The 24,912-nt window shown below is 41.3% G+C and overlaps 2 protein-coding genes across 3 annotated transcripts in view; one reads left to right on the plus strand and one right to left on the minus strand.

Annotated features, from left to right (window-relative positions):
* The window catches only part of DNAH11 (dynein axonemal heavy chain 11), a 138,108-nt gene extending 129,502 nt beyond the window's left edge, over positions 1 to 8,606 (plus strand). The window contains exon 42 of the mRNA XM_088162916.1: positions 2,066 to 8,606. The gene's annotated coding sequence lies outside the window, so the exon portion shown is untranslated. The remainder of the gene's footprint in view (positions 1 to 2,065) is intronic.
* Positions 1 to 24,912, minus strand: part of CDCA7L (cell division cycle associated 7 like) — a 33,312-nt gene continuing 8,400 nt past the window's right edge. The window contains exons 1-10 of one of the 2 annotated variants that reach the window (XM_088162902.1): positions 18,314 to 18,394; positions 11,477 to 11,623; positions 8,140 to 8,271; positions 7,318 to 7,677; positions 5,528 to 5,602; positions 4,556 to 4,738; positions 3,042 to 3,176; positions 2,085 to 2,234; positions 1,297 to 1,433; positions 1 to 959 (exon numbers count right to left, since the gene is read on the minus strand). In XM_088162902.1, coding sequence (XP_088019028.1) covers positions 926 to 959; positions 1,297 to 1,433; positions 2,085 to 2,234; positions 3,042 to 3,176; positions 4,556 to 4,738; positions 5,528 to 5,602; positions 7,318 to 7,677; positions 8,140 to 8,271; positions 11,477 to 11,623; positions 18,314 to 18,373 — 1,413 coding nt within the window. In that variant the 5' untranslated portion in view covers positions 18,374 to 18,394 and the 3' untranslated portion in view covers positions 1 to 925. Of the gene's footprint in view, positions 960 to 1,296; positions 1,434 to 2,084; positions 2,235 to 3,041; positions 3,177 to 4,555; positions 4,739 to 5,527; positions 5,603 to 7,317; positions 7,678 to 8,139; positions 8,272 to 11,476; positions 11,624 to 18,313; positions 18,395 to 24,912 lie in introns of those variants that run through there. The other variant, XM_088162909.1, reaches the window with a different exon arrangement.

A 24,912-nucleotide genomic window follows, 5' to 3' on the forward strand; every position in this document is an offset into this window, starting at 1 on the left:
TCCTCATTAGATCAGTCTTTATTCTCTCTACATAAAATGAAATGTGTATCTTACACAAATTTTAACATACTTTAACATGCAATACAAATATGTTGCATTTAAACAAAGTTGTTTGAAAGCCTGGTTGTACAAATGAAAAAATATCTAAGGGTGAGCTGTAAGTAAAAAAATTAATCCTGAACTCTGATATAGACCAGTTACAACAGCTGGGTAGATGCTTCAGGCAGCAGGTGCACTACACAAAAACTGCTGGTGAGAAGTATTGTTGGTTTTTTTTACTGGGATATTTTAAAACTTTTCTTTTTTAAACACTCTTCTACTTTCATGTTTTGGTGAATAATTGCACTTTGGAATAAAATTTTCAAAAACCATCCTCCCACTGGTCGATTGCATCAGCTTTGGCTGGAATATAATGGCATTCAGAGGAAAGTACCTTTTCCTTCTTTGCAAGGATAAATTCTGTAAACTACAGGTGGTGGAACAGGTTCAAAAAGCAGAGCTGGAAAAATGGATCTTTATGATTGAGCTGGTAGACAAGAGTGTTTTGTTTCTTTGAAGACGGGATGCTTTGAAGGTAGTTGTTAAACACCCTTTCTGCAAACGTGCACAATTATATAAATAAAAATATTGCTCATTTTGACCAAGCTCTCCATCACGTGGCTGTGCAGCTCTATTAAAAATTAACCACTCAAGGTTCAAGAGTGCCATTTCACTTAACATATAGGTCTGTGCATGTAGATTTCTCTACCAAAACATTTTCCTGAGAGACCTTTTGCATAAGACCATATCAATCAAAAAGCTCCCAATACAGAAATGAATATGCTATACACTACAATTCTATTTTATGTAAAACATAGTAATAAACCTCTGAAGTCAAACTGTTAACATATTAAGCAGTTGCAGACACCGCTTGAGTTCAGTGTTCTCAATTGTCATCCGCCGCCAGTTGTTTTTGTAAACTAGAAGACATGAGAAAACAGTGTTAGTGCTTTTTAGGAAACAGCCTCCCCAAAAATTTCCATTGCTGAAGCTGGTAACTTCCAAAACAGCACTTCTATGCACTTCAGCCAACCAACAGGGATTTCAAAATAGGCAAAAGTCTTTCAATTTTTTAATCAAATTAGTTGTTTACACAGAAAATATACCTCACTTTAAATAAGCTGATTTCAGCCACGGAAAAAATCTGAAATCCAAGAAACTTCTTTTGTAGGCTTTGCCCCAGGGCACAAGAAGTCAAATGTTATTTAAAGGGCTGTAACAGTTTAAAAAGGAATGACCAGAGGGCAGAACTCTCACCTTTCCAGGTACTCCTTGACATTGTTGTAGCCGTAGAACTTGGCCAGGTGGATGAGCATGCCGGTGGCACAGCGCCCGTCCCGCCGGCGGCAGTAGCTGCAGTTGCACACCCCGCGACAAGGAGGACAGATCCAGGCCTGCAGGGGCGTGAATGTGAGAGGGGGGGTTAAAGCAAGTTATGAAAAATGTTAGATTTGCCTTCCTGTTGCTCAGAGACACGAGTATGGATTCCCCACCATGTGACTGATCAGAGCAAGGTTTTACAAGCCTGTATCAGCCAGCCAGCCAACCTTATTAACATTTTCCAAATTTTGCAGGATTAGACAAATTATTCAGTGCTTGAATACTTCCTACTCTGAAGCCTCAGGTTCTCTGATGTGCCCAGTATTGATTTTTAAATAGACTGAAGTCATCTGTAATGCCTAACATTCATTCTATGTTAGGCTGACAATAGTCAACTCCCTAGAAAGAGATGGGTACCCACTGTGACAAGTTCCTTTGCCTCTCTCTGCCTGCTGGTACAGGACAATTCCTGGGACTGAATTAACCAGCTAGTACATGAAGTCAGGCATCTCCAAGCTGCTCAGCAACTGCACATAAAAGCACATGTACTAACAGAGCAGCCACTGCCACACTGGGCCAGCACATCAGAGCTATTAGTACTACAGATCTGCTCTTGACAAAAAAGTTTGAACACCCTGTTACCATGAGCATATTCTTAACATCACAGATTACTATCAAAACTCTGTTCATTACCCTTTCATTCCAGGCTCAAGAATGATACTTACTGGATCAAGCAGAGCTGATTTCACATCTTCACCATATCGATTTCGAAGACAAGGCCCACAGAACTGCCCCCTCACTCCCCCACAGCCCTGGTTGCGACAGATTGTCTTTGTATCAGTTGTCTTCTGCCGACACTGGTGGCAAGTACTACCCTAAAGGCAGAATGGAAGAGAAAAACATTTATATGAAGGACATCTTAAACACCCATTGATGATCTTTCCTAATAATAATAAGCACAAACTTCAAACCGAAGTCAAATTAAACAATGAAGAGCAAGTTCTGTTACTATGATAAATCATATAACAATGCTAGGACTTTTACAGAGACAGTGCCAAGTTTCAGTTGCATTGGAAGTCTCAAATTACATGAACTTCATCATCACAGCTCTGGTGCTTTCTTCTCCCTAGGAAAAACCTAAAACTATTGAGAAAATGATCTTGTGGCTCATCCCTGCCAATACCATGAAGCATGACATACATGGTAAGATGATCTTTATGATAATCAATAATAGCCAAATCCAGTGAAAGCAAGGAAGGAGGAGTTCCATTAAGAACACTGGACACTACACAACCTGTACAGAAATCTCATTTCTAGGTGTACAAAGAACAGCAGGGATGACTACTATTTAATGATACAACACATTTTTATTAGAGTGAGGGACAAAAAGGATGCCAACTCTTACCAGTGGCAAGTAATAGCTACAGTAAACTTAACTTAATAGCTCTGTGGCACAAAAACACTTTTTAGAGGCAAAAAGCCAGTGGGGAGTATCAACCACAACAGCCAAGCCCAGAGAAATCAGGCAAAGCTTTCAAAGCCATACTTGTGTGACATAATAATGATGAACCGAACTCCCCAGAGCCTCAGGAAAGGACACCTTTTAGCAAACACCACTGAAATAGTGAGAGATTTTTCTTTTCAAGCACAGAGACACACTGAATAATATGGCAACCACTTACTAGAACTTTGTCATAGATTTTGTCTCTAACAGTGATTGCAATGTTGTCCAAGTCCTCCTCAGTTATGTCTTCTACCGGACGATGAGATGAATACTTGGATGATCTCCTCCTTTTGCGTACTCCACAATCCCCCTGCTAAATAAACTCATCTCAATACCTTTTGTCTGATGTCATGAAGCCTCTGTCACCATACTTGGTGACAAATTCCTTCATTCCACTGCATACTGGCAAACTACAGGCTCATGCACCACTGGAAGAACAGGGAATAGTTTCCAAATCATCCCTGCCTCTTTCTCTCCCTCTCCTCCATAATATTTTTTCTACTACTTTTTACTTGTTTTATTTAATTCCTTTCCATCATTACTACTTCTATTTGCACAAATCCCTGACATATTTTACTGCTAACATTTCTTTGCATTTCCTGTCCTCCTCCATTACAACTCTTCATACTCCATTTCTTCCCTCTCAAAATTAAGAACTGTGAACATCTGCCTTCCCATGCTTTCCTCCTTCAATCTCCTTGTATGTTCTCTAGTTGCTTTCTCCAATGACAATCTCTAATATCCTCCAAAAAAAACCTCTACTGAAGTTTTAGCATACCCAGCCCTTTCTTATTGACCTGATATTTGGAAGAGAGTATTCTACTCACAATTGGGTTGTTTTTCCCTCTACATACCATTCTCTTTGACCCCTATTCATGAATAAATCTCATCTGATTCTTAACCTTCCCTATACCTGTCCCTGAAGACCTCATTTGTCCTTTACTCAAGATCAGTTCTGTTCTGTCCAAAACAGTCATTTACCAGCCCAGTTTGTCATTTGGTGCTACTCCTCTCCTTCTAATAGCCAAGTTCCCTCTATAATGCTTTAACTATGCCCAGCACTTGTTCCAACAAGCACAACTGGGATCCAGCTGTAAGGATTCAAACCTAAAAGGTCTTTCTTGTAAGGGCTATACAGAAAATATAAGCAAGACCAGCATAAGCTAGAGGAGGTAAAAACCAGATTTCTAAAAATAGGAAAGAGTAAAACCTACAACTTTTCAATTACTAGCCTATGCATTAGTTTGCTGGTGCAGATTCCCTTAATTCATTCTCAGTTCAGCCATATAAACTCACATCTTCCCTCTGCTATTTCCAGAGAAGTATTTTTGCCTTTCTTTTTTCCTGAGTCTGGTAACAGAGAAGATTTGCTTTGCCAACTCCACCACCCCACTGCCTTGCCACTCCAAGACCTCGTACATTACAGGCTCTAGCAATTTCCAGATGAAGAATTATTAGCAGACCATAAGTTAACTGCCTTGTTATGTATGAATAACACTGGTCACAAGTAAAGCCCACTTAACAGGTGAAAGATGAGACAGAAAGGCCTGCCGATAACTTCTTCTGTACTTAATCCCAACCAAAGACTTTCAGTAACTTTACGTAGGATGTGACATCTGGTTTAAGTGCTGGCCAACCATTTAAATGTTTCCTAGTTCCTGACTACCAGGGATATCAAAATCTGGCAAATACCACACTGAGTCTCTTCAAGAGGTTTTGTTGTCTGTAGCTACGAATGTGTTCTGCGAATTTGACAGCCGACATAGTAAATTTTTCCAAGGCAAATTTTTCTGGTGGACGAGCATTTCTGGTTGGGTTCATTCGACGTGTTATCTGGCCTTCAGAAAATGTCCTCCTTGGGGTTTTCTTCTGTTTCTACAAAGAAGAAAATTCCAGTAATTGTCTTTTCAGTTATGTTTGTAGTGTTAAACACTAGAAACAACCTGAAAATGTCTGTACCACACTTGTACTATCATGAATTGATCTACGGTTCTCCTACTCCTTATTTATTAAGCCAAACCCCACCAAATAAACTCCCTATACACTTTTGCTACTTTTAAAACATCACACCTTCACATCAAATTCCATTCCAATTAACATCACAGAACTCCACCAAAGACACGGTCCTTCAAGGCTTCCTCAAATCTTTTAATCTTTTGTTATAATACACATGGAAAAATGCTACACTACAGAGAAAGAAGAGCTGACACCCCTCTGCTTAAAGCTGAGAAAAGTCAATTGAAATAACTACTGTGTCATTTCTGTTTGTGTTGAATGGTTCAACTTCATGAGCATAGCTCTACTGGATTTTAGAAGAAAACCCTACAAGAGGAAAATTAACAGGATCTGAACCCAAAGGAAAGCAACTACTCTTCCTTATTCCCACATACACAGACATTTGTCTAAGATCTCAACAGTATTTCTGGAGCAAAAATTATGAAGTAGCATCTCATCTTGTTCTTTGTGTTTCTTCAAAAATTATCTTATAAAATTCCATTTCCTCACATAATCTCTGGCACTTTCAGACCAATAACAAATCTATACAAATGAAGTGACCAAACCCAAAGGAAACCAGAACAAACTTGCTGAAAGTTTCTGGTAAAACACATTAATCTTAAGTCTAACAAAAATTACTGTCACCATCAACCAGTACTGGGAACTTACTGAAGGAGTTGAGCTGGGCGTTTTCACTGGGAACAGGTCCGGTATGGAATTCAGTTCTGCCAGCAGCTGGGCAAGCTGGAATCAAGTGATATCACATTGAAAACTCACTGCAACTTGCAAAAAAAGCAACAACACCTACCATCCATTCTTCATGTGCACTTCAAATTACAGCTAAACATGAGCAAGGAACTTTTATGGAAGCACTTAAATAAAGTGGGGCTCATAAAAGGGGGTCACTTACTCTGCCACGAGCAAAAACTCTGCCAACAATACTAACTTCATAGTTCCCACTAATTCTTACTGGGAATTAGAACTGGTCAGATTTACATAGTATCTTGTCAAAAAAACACCAAAGGAGTGCATTACAGCATGGTAATGATTGATAACGAGAAATTAAGTTTATTTGATAGGAGGGAGAAAAGAAAGACAGGGTGCCAGAAGACAGTAAGATGTTCCCAGTGAGCTTTTACTGACTGCAGATACATCTGTGCTCTTTGCCAGGGAGCTCAGCGTCCCCTTAATCAGTGCAGACACTGGATACACATTCATTACAAAGTCAGAGAGCAACTAAGCCCCACTGGCAGCTCCCCCAGTGCATGCATGTTCTGATCATGTATAGCATCAGAAGTACTTCAGCAGCATGATGATTTACTGCACCTTGTACAAGATGTCTTGGAGGTACATTTCCACAGAAGCAGTGGCTGATAGGTACAAAAAAAACACTGACCTGTTCTGGAATTCCAGAAGAATGAGGCTAACTTCTGAAAAGCCAGTGGTAGTGGGGATGAGCCAAGCTGCTAGCTCTCTGAGACTGCCACAGCCATCAAGAGATTAAAAGCTGAATACAGTATTTCTCAGTAAGTACTTCAGTGTGGCATTTATTAAGAGCTATTTAAAGCCATTACAGTACTGCTCCTAGGATGCCAGTGAATTTCACAGAGGTTGAACTGCAAGGAAGAGTGGAAGGTGAGAAGGACCAAGGAGCAGCAAGACCAACACAACAGCAGTGGGGACACACGACAGATTAGAAGCACACGTACAAAGCTGAAGCAAGTTTTTACACAGGAGCTGCAGGCCCACACTAAGAGGTATTGCTTGATCCCCTACACTGCTTGGAAGCTGCAACTTTCCCTGAAACACAGAAAAACTGAAGGAGTTACTAAAGACTGAACATCAGTTCGGATTACATAGCAGCATGATAATTAAAGAGAGCTGGTGGCATGTTGGATAATAGAGGAAAAAAATCAGGAAATGATCAGTTGCTCTTTTCCGCACCTACACACACATACACACACGTTCAGCAGTTATATAGTAAAGCATTACTGTAAAAATCACATCCCACACAACTGAAAAATTACATTTATCATCCTCAGCAGTTTTTAGTTGGCTTTCTAATCAGTAACTGCAGCAGATCTGTCACACACAAACAAAAAGTAGAAACATTATTGTGCAAACAACACCATAAACCACCTAGAAGGACCAGCTGGTTTTCTAACATGTTCTGAAGGCTACAAAACTTGCTTATTTGTAACTTCGTTTACAGCCACATTAAACATTCTTAGTTCTACTCTGGTTTTAAACTTTACCAGGCTAATCCCTACTTGAGGTTATTTTAGGGGTAAACGTCTGAGTGCTGAGTATCCTCTAGGGTTTTCCCAGGTAGAAAAATTCACAGTAAGATTTATCCCAAAGTTCCAGCACAGCACCAGCAGGGACCCTAAAATTCTACTATGCTAAGGCCAAGCAATTGCATGTAAATATCAGAACAAAACACTCCTCTTAAGTCTTACCATGGCTTTATTTTCCTTAATATTTATGGCTCTCTTAAGCAGTGCACTGGAACTTTCCTCCTGTGTTTCTTTAATGTCTTCTTCAGACTCTGAAGCAGAGCCCTCTACTTTGTCCGACCGCTTGAGGCTTATCTCTTTTGAAACAGGTGTGAGGGATTCACTGTCCTTTAGAGGTAAATCAGACAAAGCCTGTTCAGGCACTTTTTTCTCAGATGACTTCCTGGTGGGAAACTGTAAAGCAACACGAAGGCCAAAGGTTCTCCTCTTGGGGGAAACCACCTTCTTCACCTCTTCCTCCTCTTCTTTCTCATTATCCAGCAAATTATCGCATTCTTCATCACTCAAGTCTGTCTTCACCATCTAGAGGCAGGAAAAGTCCCACGTTACATTATTGGCTCTGACACAAGGGAGGTCATTTTTAAATCACTAGTTCTAGACAGCAGTCTTTCCACCCAAAGGCACCACCATAAATTCACCTTAATTTACATCTTTTTACAAGTTCACAGTATGTAACTCCTGCCTGTGCAGAGATCAACAAAACATCCACATATTAGTATTGTCTGGGATACAGACATGGCTGTCTCCAGAAGAATAATCTTGCCCAGTAAAATCTACAAGCAGTGGAAGTAGTTCTCATTTCTAATGTGATGCTACATTAAATAAAGCATTCTTTCTCTTTCAAGACAATGCCTTTTAATTCAGCATGAAAAAAGAACGTCACAGTATATCATAAAAATTCCTACAAGAACATGAGGTTTACACAGAAGAGACCAAAAAAAGAAGTCAACATATACATTCACATGTAGGTGTGACTGCCTTTACCAGAACTTCTTTCTTGTTCACATGCACCTCGTTTGCAGCAAAGCCCTCAAACACTTCAGCTTCAGAGTCCGTGTCCTCGGTGAAAATCCTCTGCAGCTCTTCAGTGAGGTATCTGGACTGAAACCGGAGCCCCTGCAAAAACACCACTCAGTACTGGGAGAGACTGCCACATACAGAGTATTCACACAGCCACAATACACAGGTTTTGCGGGTGAGACAGTGCCAACTACACAGCATACTGTGAAAGCACTTTGCAGGCAAAGCCTGTCAAAAGAAACAAACAACAGGAAGACAACATTCAGAGTTTCAATATTGAGTTATTTTAACTTTGCAACATTTTTTTCTACATTTTGAGGATAGGGCTTTAACTGAGCTGCTTCTGACGGGGGAAACTTTCTTCTTCACCTATTCCCTTCTTCATTACTACCCAATAAAAATAAACTACCAGTTTCCTTGTATGTAAACTATCATGTCGTTTAATGTATTTTCTTCTGGATGAAAACAACAGGCATTGAATAGAAGAAAATATAAATGAGAGATGGGGTCTGCTCCACATGCTGTCACACCATCACTGATGATGTGATGTGATGACTGATACCAACACAAATGATCAGAGCTTTGAACAGCCTGACTACTATCCCTCCACCTTTCAACTTCTCAACTCTCTGTTTTTTTGGTGCAGTTCATCATTCACATGTGTTCTAGGGTAAAGAATTCCTCAATTTCAGCCTATAGACCAGTAAAGTCTATAGTAAATAATCTCATTAAAACACGCTTCATGATATGTACACAGGGCTTTTACTAAACAGAAAGGAATTTCCATACTTACAACAAGAACTAATAGAAAACCATTTAGTCAACTTCTTCCTGGTAATCTCTTGAACGACTTGCTCCTGGTAGGACTATAATCTATGCTCCTATCACACCTACCTCTTGAAAGTCAGCAACATATAAGTTTGTTTCCCCTATTTCCCTCTGTTACTTCTTCCTCCCACACAAGAAACAAAAATTACCTTTAATACAATGCATTTGCTAAATATCTTTATTCTTCCTTTCAATTCCCTCCCTTTCCTGACTTTAATTACACATTTCTTTATTTTAAGATAATATCTGGGGGAAAAAAGATACAATAGATGAGTGAAAAAAACTTAAGAAGGGAATGGGAGAGGGGAGCCACTGCATATGCTGTTTCTTTACACTTAAACATGTACAAATTATTATGGGTAATTGTAATGAGCTTTCTCTGAAGAAAATTACTTTATTCTTTTGTTGATAGCTGCAGTGCAGCTGCTTGAGAAAGGAGCAAACACAATAGGGAAGTTACTTTAAAGTTAAATTGCATTTCTTGGAGGAAACTGAAGTTTTTATGTATTCTATGTTTTCATGAAATTCCACAATGAAGGCTGTTGTGAGTAAATATGCTATTTGTTAGCTAAAGTAACTAAAAATAACACACCTAGATAACACATAGATGCAGTTCATATATGAAGAACAGTCTAAACCAGGTAAAATACATCAGGGATACCTATTGTGGGAGAAATTGTGGGAACTTGGCAGAAGCACAGAGATTATCTGAGCAGGACTGCAGAAAGCCCTGAGGATAAGCAGGCACACAGAGGTCTACTTGTTAATTCATTTGCACCTCAGCATCCAAGGGAACACCTGATGCATTAACAGCCCATTTACCACCCCAGCAGGGCAGCTACTTTGCCTCCTTTCTCAAGAACTGCTGAATTTTTTCTGAACTTCCCATCATTTTGCCTTTCGCACCAAAACGTTTTGTTTCCTGCACAGTGGGCTTTTGCAGCAGTAGTGGTGTTTGGCATCATGAACACAAGATGCTCATCCTGATGCAGGGCCGTGATATGCAAGGACTGCAGATTATGCTGCAGTTGGATGGAACTCAGGGTATTTTTATTATACCATTTAGTGGTAAGGAAATTAAATTCAATACTGATCAAGATTTAAAATAATTCTTATCCCAAGGGAAACACAGGAATGGTAAGGAAGGCTGCAGTGCCAGCTGTAAATCTGGAACAATTCTCTCTGGGATTCTCAGCAATGCATCTTAAACTAACAGTATCTATCTCTTCCACAGCATTATTCATCAGAGGAATTTAAAACGCTTTGCAGAAGAGATCATTATCATAAACTCGTTTCACAAGTTGGGAAATCAAGGGAGAAAAAAGTACAGTCGGGTGTCTGCAGCGCCCAAGCAGGGAGAAGCAGAAGCTCTCACACAAGGCTTCCCCTTCACCACCACCTATCCCCACTGACCCTTTGTGATGCTCCCCACAAAAACACAAATGCAAGAGCAAGCTACCTCCTGGTTTTCTTAAGTTGACAGTACTGCTGTCTAGCAACAAGATTACAAACCAATTTAAGAGCCCAGTACATTTAATTACATTTTTGACACTATCTTTGTCCACAGCGCAGACTGTGGCCCTACCCACAAAAGGTTTCTGCATTCTCCTGAGGTCACTTGCTTATAAAGGCTCAGAAATAGTACAAACTTGTACGAGCCTTATTCTGTCTCTTTCTTTGGCTAACACTAATCATCTTATCACCAGCACCTCTTAACCAGGTGCTAACCTGACGGACTAGGAAAATACAAGAAAAAAAATTCAATTATCCTATTAATGAAACAGAAGGACCTTTGCAAGAGCACAAATGACAAAGGAATCTTATAACACATTAGCCCATGGCTATCAAGCATATAACTGTATTTCTAAAAGACTGAAAACTAAAATTTTTACCACCCAAGACAGCACAACAGTTCTACTGGGGTTTTTTTGTGAATTCAGGTATCTCCAGCTACCAAATCAGAGAATAAAAAGTATCAAATCATTGTGCTGATCCAAGCCACTTCATCATCATGAGAGCAAAGAACCCACAAACTGCACTACCGTGGCAGGAGCTGCTGGTTTCTCTGGGTTAAAACACAATTTTAGTTCAGAGGCACACGGAGATATTTCTGGAAAAAATACTCTGAAGTTTACATATTCACAAATGCCCACCTAATATCATGAATTTGCTCTGTCTTATGTATCCAGCAACATCTTTACAGGATGGTAATTCCCTTTTTTCTGTTTGCTACACCTACCTGTTTCACTTAAACTCATCTTCCAATGAAACACATCTTTTTTATATTATGAAGAAGTTTTCAAAAGCAACTACTAAACCCTAAAAAGGATACTAAGTTTGTTTACATTTATGTTTAATATGGGGATTGCAATTTATGGGTTAAGGTGGGAGTTATAATTCACATACTTTTGACACAGGCTCAGATGTTACTGCTTCCCAAGAGCATCACTGGACTATGGCAATCTGTTCCTACCTCTTTTCCAGACTCCAGGGAATCAAAACTAGCAGACTTGTTCTCTGATAAGAAGCTCTGTTTGGAAGTATCATCTTGGAATCCTGGAAAATCTTCATTGTCACTGGGGGCATTAATAATGTTGGCCACATTCTTGGGTACCTGTTTCTGATTCAAAACAAGACAGAAAATATGAGTCACACACACCAACTTAACAGGAAAATTCAAACTGGCAACAGTACAACTTATTTTTATATTCCTATGCAAGTACAAGTCTGTAGCACAAAATATGCTATGTGTAAATTGTACCTTATTTAGCTAAACTCCAGGAAAATTCTGTATAGACTGTTTTAATCCCTGAATACAGACTCAGGATTTGGGATTAGGGAGGGATGTGATAACAGGGTGTTCAACTCCACAGGAAAGTACTTCAGAGACATAAAAATACATATGTGCCTCATCTTTGCAAGCAGGAGCTCAGGGCATCTTTATCCATGAGGAAACCCACCATCCCTCCTGCTCTTTCAGAGCAATGATGGCTCAGAGGTGAGGAACACAATTTAGAACGAAATACAAAGAAACCTGACCTTTAGATCCCACAGTACCATTATGGATTTTAGCAGACACTTCGCTAACTCCAAAAATAAAACCAATGCAACTCGTTCTCCTTGGTCAGTACTGTCACAGAGCTTCTCCTGTGATACTTGGTAAAGACACTGACAATGTGCTAACCAACAACACTTCTCCTTTGCTAAAAGCCCATGATGTGGCCCACCAGGAGAGGAGGAAGCACAGCCAAGGGCAGGCAGCAGCCTTCCCAAGGTGACCAAGGTCACAGCTTCAGAGTTCAAGAAGTCCAATCTCAGCCTAGGAGACTCGTAACACCACATCCAACCATTGCAACTGGGCCATACACTTCACAGCAAACACTTTGGATAAGGCTCTGCATGTACCAGGATAGTAAGGAAGCCTTCAGATAGTTCCCATGTGGGCTGCTTTAGGATCTGGTGTGTGTAAGGATGGGATGAACAGATCAAGCCTTAAAAAGCAAGGAAGAAGGCATTTTGCCAAGTTTCAGAACACATTTTTGCACATCCATGTATCACCTGCAAAACCATTCTGCCAGTCATACAAATGCTCCGGGAGAAAAGTGTCTGTATTCCTCAGCAGCATCCAGACAAACATCTCCTACATTCCCTGGACCACATACACACCTCACACACACACACCACTCTAACATGAAACAAGCCTCTCTGCTGTTTGCCAAAGCCATACTCTCATTAACTCTCAGGAACATGAGATCAATGATTGCCTGGTCAGAGGCCAATTCCTCATCTGAAAGTGTGTTTTCCTGTCCTGAAATTCACCAGTACATCTCAGAGATGAGGCTCAGAAGTGAGAGTGCAGACTGCCCTTTTCCACTGTCACAGAAAACCAAGGTTGCTCATACAGGGCATATAATGATTTTTTTTTTTTTTACGTTTACTTGTGGCAAGGCAAGTGACCCAAAGGAAGCTCATTCTCCAAAAGTAATGCTGCTGAAAGAGTTCCACTTCCATTAAAAGAGCAAGCAGTACCTTCACCAAAGCATTGCTCTCTGAAATAAGCTACAGTAAAGGGTGAACACGAGCCTAATTTTATTCTTGCTCTGCTCTTACAAAACTGATGCAGGCTGATGCAAAACCAACTTACTGTTGCTGGAGCAAGAGGAGGATTCACCTCTGAAAAACTGACCCTCTCAGGCCTATAATGGCATGATCCAAAGCACAGCTGCTGAAGTCAGGCTGTCCATATCCAAACCCTTTAGAGGATATTCCCTCACTCCCACCTCCTACAGTGAACATCCAGAATCCACTTCCATCACTGTGATGGAATTCACTCAGTACAGAGGAGGGTTAAAAATGAAGCATTTTGCATTTTAATGGAAAAACATACAAGGAGCTAAGAGCCTCACTGCTATGAATAAATTGCTTCCAGGAGCCACTGTACTAGTTCTTGTGCTAATGTACAGCTAAGTTAGCCACTGCTGAGATTACTGTATGCCTGATTTCTTCATCTATTGCTTCTGCATCTTCACCAGAGGTGTCTTTACGAGGCTGTAATTACTGATTTTGAACAACAACAACAAAAAAATTATTTTCCAGTAGGAGACTTAATTTTTTCGCATTCCCAAATTCTAAAGTACTGGTACTGATTTAAGCAACTTGCTGCAGAGCTTCAAGGATTTTTAGTTTGTGACTTTCTCCCCATAGCCTGACTACCAAAAATCTCAATTTGGTCACTGATGAGTCCCCATTTTACCAGAAAGGCTTACATTAATAACAGACAACATCTGACACGTACAAGGTGGACATACTACAGAAGTTTAGAAAGTGAAGCCTCATGATGAATCTCGATTAGCAACACTATTTCTGCACCTGAAATTGTAAGCCAAGTTTATTTCCAAGAAAACTCCACTGATATAAAACACAAGCTTGCAGCAAACATCTCTGTCGTGACAGGTTCATTCACTGTCATTTATTGTGGAGTCCTGGAAGCTACAGACATTTCCATCCTTAACTTTTAATTAAAATACGTTCTGAAATACATTTACAATCAGCATCAGAGCCTAGGATTTCAACTCTTGTCAACAAATTATTATACACCAAGAAAGAAAATACTTTGTCTAAACAAAATAATTTGTCTAAACAGAAATGTCAAAATGTAATCTATTCAAAATACCTGTAAAACACAAGCACTCCATAAGAGAATCTTTTGCCACTAAATCCCTAAAACATTCATGAAGGCAGGGATGTGATGAACATTCCAAGCTTGCTCAGGGAAAATATTTCAACATGAATAGACCACAACGGATTGCTGAAATGCTGCAGGTTTGAGAAATACTGTCTTTTAAAGATACCTGTTACAAAGGCTAAATACCAAAAGTCTAGTAAAAGCTGGAAATAATTCACAGCTGCTGAAAAAGTCAATCTTATTAGTAGGAAATTTTGAATTGAACTGATTTATTTTTGCACATAAGACACACTTAGTTGTTTAAAACCCCTACAAGGTACATTCAAAAGCATCAGCAAACCTTCCCTGCTACAGATGGCACACAATCCAACAACTGCCAGAGTGACAATCCTGTTTCTCCAGAAGTAGTCCAAAGCTCAAGACATCTCAGAAGACATTTCCTTCTCTAGACAAAATACCACCAGTACACCCCAGAGCATACTCGGATGTGTTGGGCTGCATGGAGATCCTACTCCCACAGAGCCAGGGGCAAGCAGCTCACGTGTGCCTGTGGAGGCTGGCAGGTGTGTCACAGAGGGTGACAGAGCCTGGTAGGGTTGTCAAAACTCTTTCAGTCACATGAGCTGTTGAAAAGTAAAACACCCAAGGTCCCCAGCAGTCACAAGAACATTTTTCCAAGCACTATCCCCATGAATTCTACCTTGTTAGGCAAGGAAAAAGAGAAAAGCCTAAAGTGAGCTGTTTTGCTATCCACATCAACGGGAAGAATTTTCATGTTTCAATTGAAAAAGCAACTTTCCCGACATCAAACCCAGAAAAGATGCAACTTTCCCTATAGGCTGTGAGAACACTTGCATGCATGCAAACCCGTGGATTTGGTGGGAAGCATTTTTACACCACTGACTACCATATTTAATTTTTTTAAGTTATTTGCACCCATCACTTTCCCTGCCAATTGTCACACTAGTGCATTCTTCTCCAACAGTGATGTATCAGAACCTATAGCATGAGAAAGCAGGGTTAGATGTAATTCTTTTTTTGCTCCTACCATGGGGGAAAAATCAATTGGGCTGTGTTCCCTTAAGTCAATGTATGGGCATTCCTACTCAAAGCAGAGGATAGACAAGTTCAGTCACGTTCAAACACAGTAAAACTGAAATAATCGAAGTTTAATCCCAAGCAGATACTCACACAAACCAAACCTGTGCAAAGTCACACCTTCACCACATTCTACAAAGCCTCTTGACTTGTCCCAGGCTGAGTCCAGAAGCCAGCCTAAGGCATGCCACCCAAGGGTTACAGGCACTGCATTTGTCTCCTACCTCAAAGGAATAACGAACAGGGAAGCACTCCAAGGTTGACAATTGTGGGCAACTACAAGAATAAAGGAGCCCAGCCAGAATGTCAATAGGTGCCAGACCAATAAACCAGAACTATTCAGAAGTCAATATCCTGGTTTTTCCACTGGAATCACAAAGGCAAACAGCACTCCAAAAGCTTAATTTTAAGCATCATACAAATGTGTGAAAGACATGGAAAGCACAGAGATGCAAGCCCCACACTGCAGTGCAAAAGAATCACAAAGACTGGATGCATGGTCAAAAAGACTGTCAACCACACAGCCTGAGACTCGTGGGCATCAACAAAATCTAGAAAAGCAAGGAAGATCACAGATAACCTCCAGAATTTCTCAACATCGTTAAAGTACAAGAAGCTGAAATCCCCTGGACAGTGAAGTGTATTCCTGACATAAGCAGCAGGAGATTGAAAGGCAAGTGAGTGTTCTGAAAGAACAAGGAACAACTGATAGAACAAGCAGTGATCACCCACTTTTATAGTCTTTGCAGGAATAATTTGATTCTAAAGTGAAGACGGATTATGCCTGACCCTTTAATCTGTGACAGCAACAACTCCTGGGACTTAGAGGGTGGCCCCTCAAAAGGTTCTGGCAATTTTCACACCAGTAAACCTATTGCTCCATGAAATTTTGGTAAATTCTGCTATTTTCAGAACAGCACAATATGGTTACTATATTGCCTTATTTAGACTGATAGTAAGCTAATGCCCATAAAGCTAATTTATCCTAAAATAAGGAATGCCCAAGGATCATAATAACATGGCACATCATTTAAAATGTCACCTTCCACAGCCAGTACCTTCCTGGAAACTATTTCCCACTCTTCAAAAATGCTGGTAGTACTGGGAATATCAGCATGCCAGCGTATGAACGCAATCCAAACACTGTCAACTACTACTATTTCTTCCTGTGTACCATCTAATCTCTCAACAATCCAAACAGTTGCAACAACTATTTCTGAATTAATTCTGCATAATTCACGAGCATTCATTTCATTTATGGCGATGTTCCAATTACTGTCCAAGCCCCGGCGTTCCAAGGAAAACACTTTTGTACAATACCACAGGCATGTGACGCACCCTCGCTTTGTGCCTGGACTGCTCGAGTCCAGGACTCAAGTTCAGGCCTCCTGGATGCAAGCACTTTGTCACAGCCAGCTCTCCTTCAACAAGCTCTGTGTACTGAAACTGCTGTGCCAGGACCTGGTAAATCAGACCTCAGGACAGGAAATGGAACTGCAGGTCTTGCAATTCAAAACAGTTTTGTACTGCTGACTTCTTTGGCAATTGTTTTCAAATGGGGGCACCTACTCACAAGCCAATCTGTCTGTCACCAGTGATGAGCTGTGATTTCAGAGGCAAAGAAACTTTTGCCACCACATCTTTCTGTCCCAGCCAAGACTGAATCCACTGCTCACCAACGTATCACAAATACAAGGCAGAGCCAGCAGAAGGCTGTGCTCAGAGAAAAACAAACTCCCGTGAGAAACAGGAAAGCACCAAGAGCAGACCATATCCTTCTCCCCTTTGCTGAGCCTTAAAAGAAACATGATGTACTGCCTTTTAGCTGTGTACCAGAAAGGGAACTAGTAGATGGTAAGAGTCTTGTGTTCCAGCACTAGAGGTGAGAATCAAGTACCATTTGTGTCTACTGCCAAACAGGGTTCTTCCAAACTGTTTTATAGCGCCCTTATCTTCACATTGCCAATGGAGGGCCTGAGGTCACACAGAGGTGAAAAGTTTACAAAGTCTCCGAGAGGACAGAGGTTCTAATAAATATTCCAGTAGCTCTATTACACTCCAGTTCCACAGAAACTCCTGTAAAGCTCTAACTTTCCATCAGCAAGAGCTGAATGAGATGCTGAATTTCTCCTCACTCCTTCCCATCACCTGGGAAGCTCACCATGACTTAGTCGATTTAGACTACATATAAGGAGAAGTAAAACACTGGAACAGGTTGTGAAAAGAGCTGGTGGACGCTCCATCCCTGAAAATATCCAAGGTCAGGTTGGGTGGTATGGGTGGTACTCTGAGTAACTTGATCTAGTTTAAGACGGCACTGCTCATTCAAGGAGGCTGACTAGATGAGGTCCCTTCCAATCCTAAGTGTTCTACCATTCTACCTCCCCATATTTGAGCCACATAATCAGCCTGATGCATCCAAGAATGCACCACCAGGGCTGGACCAGACCACAGCCGATGGAAGCATGTTGCCATTTAGGTGGCTCAAATGCGTCTGTGTTGGCATCGTGGCGTTTCACCAAAAAAAAAAAAAAAAAAAACACAAACAAACAAAAAAAAACACCCCACCAACAAAAAACCACAACAAAAAAATCCACCCACACCTAAAGGTGGCCAGAATTAAAAATAAATAAATAAATAAATAAATAAATAAGCTATTTCTGAAGTGGCATCCCCAGGCTCACAACTAATTATGCCCCAGGCCGTGCTGAATGTCCCAGGGCCGCCCCGAGGGCGGTTTCCACCCTATTCCCGGCCTTTTACAACCGCGGAGCCACCGCGCCACGTGGATGGCTCCCGGCCGGACCGCGGGCCGCCCGGTGCCGCGCACGGCGTGCTGCGGGCGGGGCCGGGGCAGCCGCGCCGCCGCTGGCGGGCACTGGCCGGCGCCGGCGGGCAGCTGCTCCGACCCCTCACGCCGCGGGCAGCGGACAAAGGCCGCCGCTGCCCCGGGCAGGCGGAAAGCTGCGGGCCGGCTCCCTGTCCCCGCCGCCCGGCCCCGCTCCGCCGGCCCGCGGGCCGCCTCACCTTGCCGCGGGTCGCCGCCGCCGCTGCCCCCCGCCGCCGCCGCCGGCCGCGCCGCGCCATGGCCGCCCGCGCTGCTGCGGGATGAGGAGGAGGAGGAAGGAGCAGGGAGGAGGGGCGCGGGGCGGTGGCGGGGTGGAGCCACCCGGCAGCGGCGGGAAAGCGGATGGAGGGACGGGGCACCCCGCGTGGCCTGCCTGGGGATGGGCCGGATCCCCTGGGCACCCAGCATCGTACGTCCTTTCCTGCACACTTCTCGCTGGGCGGCTGCTGTTCGTCTGGAAGGAGCAGGCTTTGCCTTGGGGAAATAGGCTTTCATCCTCCAAATAACTTAAAATGTTTATTTACGCAATACAGGCGAGAAGTGTAAGCCTTGAAAACCTCTGGGAAAAAAATGGGGGGGTGAGGGTGGAGGGGGAATACAGATAATGCCACTTTCGAATCATAAAATGGTCAAGTCCAACCATTAATTCAGCGCTGCATGTTCACCGCTAAGTCAAGTGCCACATCCATATGATTTCTGAGCATTTTGAGGGATGGTGATTCCACCACTTCCCCTGGGTAGCCTGTTCCAATGCCTGACCACCCTTTAAGGGAAGAAACCTTCCCTGGCAGAATTTCAGGCCATTTCCTCTTGTCCTATTACTTCTCCCTTGGGAGAAGAGACTGAGCCCTATCTCCTTACACCCTCCTTTCAGGCTGTTTTACAGAATAATGTGTCCCCTAAGCCATCTTTTCTCCAGGTTAAGCAACACCAGCTCCCTCAGCTGCTCCTCATCAGACTTGTGCTCCAGGTACTTCACCAGACCCTTCACCAGCTCAGCTGCCCATCCCTGGACACTCTCCAGCACCTCAATGTCTTTCTTGTAGTGAGGAGCCCAAAACTGAAAACAGGACTCGAGGTGCAACCTCATCAGTGCCACATACAGGAGGACTTTAAATGCATTCCCCAGCTTCCCAGGTCAACAGCCTTTAACTTCACTGTGAAAGTGAAATCTAAAAGTGAAAGGGATGGGAAGCAGAACTGGTTCCTTGAAACAGCAAGTCAACAGTTCAAATTTCAAAATATCACAAATGCTGGAAAATAAATCTAATCAGATAAATTTTATTGTAAAAAAAAAGGACTATATCAAATTTTAAAGCACTTTCCCTCCATACAAATTTCTATTTCATCACATTTTCCATTGTGCAGCTAGTAGAAAGACGAACACAAAAGCAGGCAAACTATTTTTTCTGGTTTCCTCTGAATAACCTATATTACTCAATTAAGAGGTTTAATTTTTATTTAAAACTCAACAGCGTTTTATGTGTCCCATTTTAATGAAGGGGATTGTTACTAGGTTAGGTACTTTGTGCTATGGTTACGTCATAATTCAGTGAGGAAGGCTACCCTTTGAGCAGAGAGGAGCTCTCAAAATTGCGTGACTGGGTGGAGTGAGGTCCATAATCAGCTTCCCCCGTCCCACTGACACTGTGAATATTCCCAATTGCCCAATGTAATGTGAAGCAGGTCCAGCATAAAACTGCTGAGATGGTGTTTTCCTGATGCAGCTTTGGTAATAGAAGGGTACACTTGCTAATATGGTTGCAATTACATTAACTCCCCTGATTAGGGCACATTTTATGAAGTTCTCTTCCCTTGTCCCATCCTTACATCGGAGTATTTCTTCCTTGAAGGGCTCCCTGAGAAGGGTTGTCTATCTTGCACGGCACCCTCACACGTTCTTTGAAGGGGCAGACTATTGCCAGCTGTTCATCATCCATCTCAAAAGGATGGCCTCTGTAGATGGCTCAGAGGGAAAAAGGTCTATTGGGATCAGCAGTGAAGTACCTCAGTATTTGCAGTACTGTAAAATAAAAGTGTGTCTTTGCCATTCTCCTTATGGGATTTGAGAAAATAGAATAATTGATGACTATGTCTGAACTGCGGCATCTCAGTATAAGGTCTCAGGGTATGTTTCACACCCAGGTTTCTGTCCAGTGTCTTCCACAAGCCCTCTAGTCTGGATAGCTGGAGTAGAACAGCAAGAAATTCACTTGCCCATGTAATCTGGCTGAAATAAGATCATAATAACTATCTTTATAGTTTTTGAATTGTTAAATCAGAGGAACCAATTGTGTTACTCTGTAGCTTACCTTCAAACACAATTGTGAATTGCAACTCTAAAAATAAATTCAAATTGTTTTGACTGTTTCAGTACCTTCTGGGTGACAGAGACTTAAAAGCATTATGTATTTTTTCATTTAGGGGAGCACTTCAAAATGTGCTGTGCAGTCTGCCTACTATGATGAGTTCCCAGGTCTGACTAGGTATTTTAAACACTCCACTGTAAATAGTGACTTAAAATAAGAGAAAAGTAACATCTTTTTGGAAAGTGAAGGACAGATGAGATGAGTTTTTGCCCTGTCTCTGAGGGGAAGAGCCTCGCTGTGTACCATTGCATCTGATTGTCAGTGTAACACATGGAGACTACCCATTTAAGTACTTCCACGCCTTTACATTCCAACAATATGGAAGGTATTTGTTAAGAGAGAATGTGAGAGAAGTCGTTACATGCAAACAAAGAAGCATTTAGCCAAAGCAGGCCAATTTAAACACTGGTTTGCATTGCAATATCCACTATTGAGGCACCTGCAGGTTGTCACTCAGGGTGTGGAAATAAGCTTGGAAATGAGGTGGGAAGGAGGGAATTCAGCAGAAGACAAAATGTAGGAATTATGTATAATATCAGCAAAATTGAAATGCAAACTTCTTAAAATACAAAAGAATAAAGATCTCTTGTGCAATACATTCCTGAAAGGCTTGTGTATTATGTGTTCCAGTGCTGACCCTGGGCTTGGTTCTTTCCCTTGTTCCCAACAGTCTACATTATGAAGCACTTCGTTTGTTAAAAAGCTGTCAAGATGCTATCTTGGATTTCGAACAACAGATTTGAAATGGCTATGTTGACTGTCTGTGCTAAATTAGAGTGAATAAAATTGAATTCTCTTACAATAGAGATGTGCAGCTATTATGCTGTTACAAATACATTATGAACTGTCTCATATCTTCAGCTATTTTATGCAATTTGTTGCTTTGGCTTTGTTTCTCTTTTTTTCCTCCTAACTTTCCACTCCATTTTGAATTTTCATAATCATTCTCCTTCTCAGCATTTCAAGCCCTTCTTGTCAGTTATCGTTCTTTATGTTTCCTTATTAGAAGTGTGGTGAGTTTTAAAAATTTTTGTTAGTTTAATTCTTCTCTGGCTGTAACTCAAATACTTCTCAGTATTGGATTTTCCATCACTGAATTCCTGCCCATTTGCTTTACCTCATGTCATATTATTTCAAAGTTCTTTTTTCTAAACCACAATAGTTTTTGTGTTATTGCCTTGTCAGTAGGATCTCATCATCTGCTCAGATAAGGTTTAGCTGAATTCCGGGTACTCTTCAACTTCAGCCTTATTAAGCCTGAATTATTTTGCAATGACTGGATCCAGAATAGTTTCTGACCTTGCTTATCATCTCATGAGAGCATTGCTGATAATGTCTCAGTCCAACTCTTCAGACTCAGAACTATACAATGAAGCTCATAACAATTAGCTGTGTCTTGGGCTCAGTATGACTATTATAATCAGACTAAAATTTCTAAACAGAACAAATGTGTACTGAAGTATTTATGAGCTAGTCAAAATATGCATCAGGTATAGCAGATCCATGACTTTATGGGATACTCAGTAACAACATGATGCACTGCAAAATTACAGGACAGCACCACTACCTCTCTAAAGCGGCCAGGTAAACAGAAAATTTGTTTCCCATTAGTTTCAAGTTAACAAATACCACTCTAGCTTATAATTTTGGATTTTACTCTTGTGAATTTACCAAACTGGATAAACATTAAAATCAATCCTTGCTCCTGAATTCTGCCTTCACTGCTCCCTCTAACAGTCTCTAATTTGGGGGCCATTGTAATCACAACTGGGGGCTTTGCTCCCATCTTCCTGCCACCACGCTTCTCTGAGACCTGTCAAGCATTTTAAGTAGCATGCACTTTCCCACACTTCTCAATGAATGCTGACATACCTACCTTAAAAGGATTACTTTCTGCTGAGAGGAATTGTAATCTTCTTTTCCTGCTCTGCAAATCCTCTAGTAAGTGAAAAAGAAAGGCCAAGATCTGTTCTGCTGTGCAGGGCAAATCACCATCGCAGAAGGTATAGAATAAAACAACAAATCTAAGATTTACTTGTGGTCACGCTTGTCCAGGAGCTGTGTCCCTGACTATTAACTCATTGACATCTTCCATCACAATTTCTGGTGCTTTGGTGTTTTCTGCGTTGGTTTCTAACAGCTGTATGAATACACACACACAATTGCTACCATGAATGGTGTTCAGGACAAAACACTTCCCTCAAAGATGTCTACAGAAAGGTAGAGACACAGACTTGCCTTAACTTGAACCCAGTTTTTAATATTACGTATTCTATTAACAAAACCCAGAAACATACTTTAACTTATATACAGAAACTACTGTTTTTTCAAACTGCCTAATGTAAATTTGCAGAATATTTTCAAAAGCTGGCACGGAGGATTGTGGCGGTGGTGGTGGTGAAGGTTTGTACTCCAACAGTGGGTTGTGGGTGGTATCTGACAGAACAACAAAAGCACAAATGTTCCTGCTACCTTGATTTCCACCCACTCATCTCAAAACCTTTCCTCACATACGGTGATTGTTGCAACAAATTGGCTTGTGGGTGAGGCTGAGGGCTTGGGCAATCTTACGCTACCAACTAAAAACGAAGCCACAGATTATTATTTTGCAGTAGTCACCTTCCCCATGCTCTCCCATCATTCCCTTCAAATTCCTGCAAAGCAAGGGGGAGGGGGGGAAGTTTGCCGATAAAACTTGTATTGCTGAAGATTTAATTTTGTTGTTTCATACTGCAAAATATATTTTGTTGCCAGTCATTCACAAAGTAGATGAGCCACGATTAGAGTCCACTCCCCCTTTCCATTCCCTTATTAGACAGCCAGCTATACTCACAAGGTAGATGAACACCAGCTTCAGGCCTCCTCCCATGAGTTTTCCTTTCCATTATTATACCGCTGCAGCAAAAAATTCAGACTCTAAATTTCTGAGAAAATATTTGACATACTTTTCTTGATCTAATCCTGCAAATCATAGGTCCAGGTGAACAGACATATCCTTTGCTAATTCATCCTAAAATTCTTCGTTAATATTTGGAGGTATCTGTCATGTGTTTTAATTAATTCTTAGTTGTATTTCAGCCCACTCTGATGGATGGCTGCTTCCAAACTGCCAGTGAGGGGGCTGTGTTAGTTGTAGCTAATTTCTCCTTGGGTAAATTCTGCAGTGTCAGCAGGGCTGGAATATTTCAGTTGGACATAAGAAATGTCCTTCTCTCCCCTACCTTCCCAGCCATTCACATGGGACAAATGAGTCTTATTGCTGCAGAGAAATGAGCTTTGGATTTTTCCTTCAGAGGAAATAGGAGTTTTTTGTATCCTGTGAGCTAGGATTATCTGACCTTTCTCCTCTTGCTTTCTGTGGTTTTAGAAAAAGACTAGGAACATATGACAAAGCCCCATTTAATCCACATTCTCCAGTCATTCACTTCCCATTTTTTTCTCCTTAGTCATCTTTTAATTTCTTTCTGATGCTTATTTGTCAGTTTCATAAATCCTGCTGAAGATCACCATCATTAAGAAACGCCAGGCTCACCAAAGTTTGCCTAGGACAAAATTCCTCAAAAAATTGTCCAATTGCCAATTCACTTTGACATCAGAGACTGGGAGAGCTGACTTCTCATACCCAAAAAAGTCTTTGCATTACAGCAATCCTTTTGCATGAAAGGTCATTTTTTAGGACTTCTCACAGTCCTCCAGGCTGCTATTTTCATTACCTTTGCAAAGTTCCGTTTTAATTTCAAATATATTAGTCAGTATTTGAGTTTTGCAAGTATTGCTATACCTTACATAAGAATTTATTCAACTCAGTTACATCCTGACTCAATGGATTTTTCTCCTGGACTTCTGGATGGCCCTTGGAAATCACCTGCATGGTTCAAACCATGAGTTGAAAGCACAGGAAAATACAGCTTGTCTCATTTAGAAGCAGAAAATTAAAATAATGGAATAGGTATTTCTTCGGCTCGTTCCAATTTACTTAAGCACCTTTTCTGCAATAAAACAGGAAAAAGAAAAGCCAGACTGTTTTATTCTGCATGTTTCTACTTCATACATCCCATCTAGTGGTTAATCCAGAGTTAACTTTTTTTTAGCTCGCAGAAGGCCTCACTGCCTTCTGCCTCTGAAACCACTTGAGTCCTGCGTTTGTATTCAAATTCCTGGGAAAGTCTTCCCTTCTTTCCTCTAGGATAATTTTTGCACTGGTGTTTCATATGGCAAACACTTTGGCAGGTGGCCTCTATTGTGTTAGCTCATTTAATCCATAAAAGGCTTAATCACTTCTTTTGCATAGCATGCTCAGAATCTGGCTAGTGCACCCAGTGGCTTCAACCTGTATTAGACACACTTATTAGCAGCAACAAGTATGTTTCAGTATCACATATGGTGTCACTCACCATGTGGGTTTGACT

This window comes from Sturnus vulgaris, chromosome 1, assembly GCF_052056855.1.
Source record: "Sturnus vulgaris isolate bStuVul1 chromosome 1, bStuVul1.hap1, whole genome shotgun sequence".
NCBI classification, from domain to species: Eukaryota; Metazoa; Chordata; class Aves; order Passeriformes; family Sturnidae; genus Sturnus; species Sturnus vulgaris.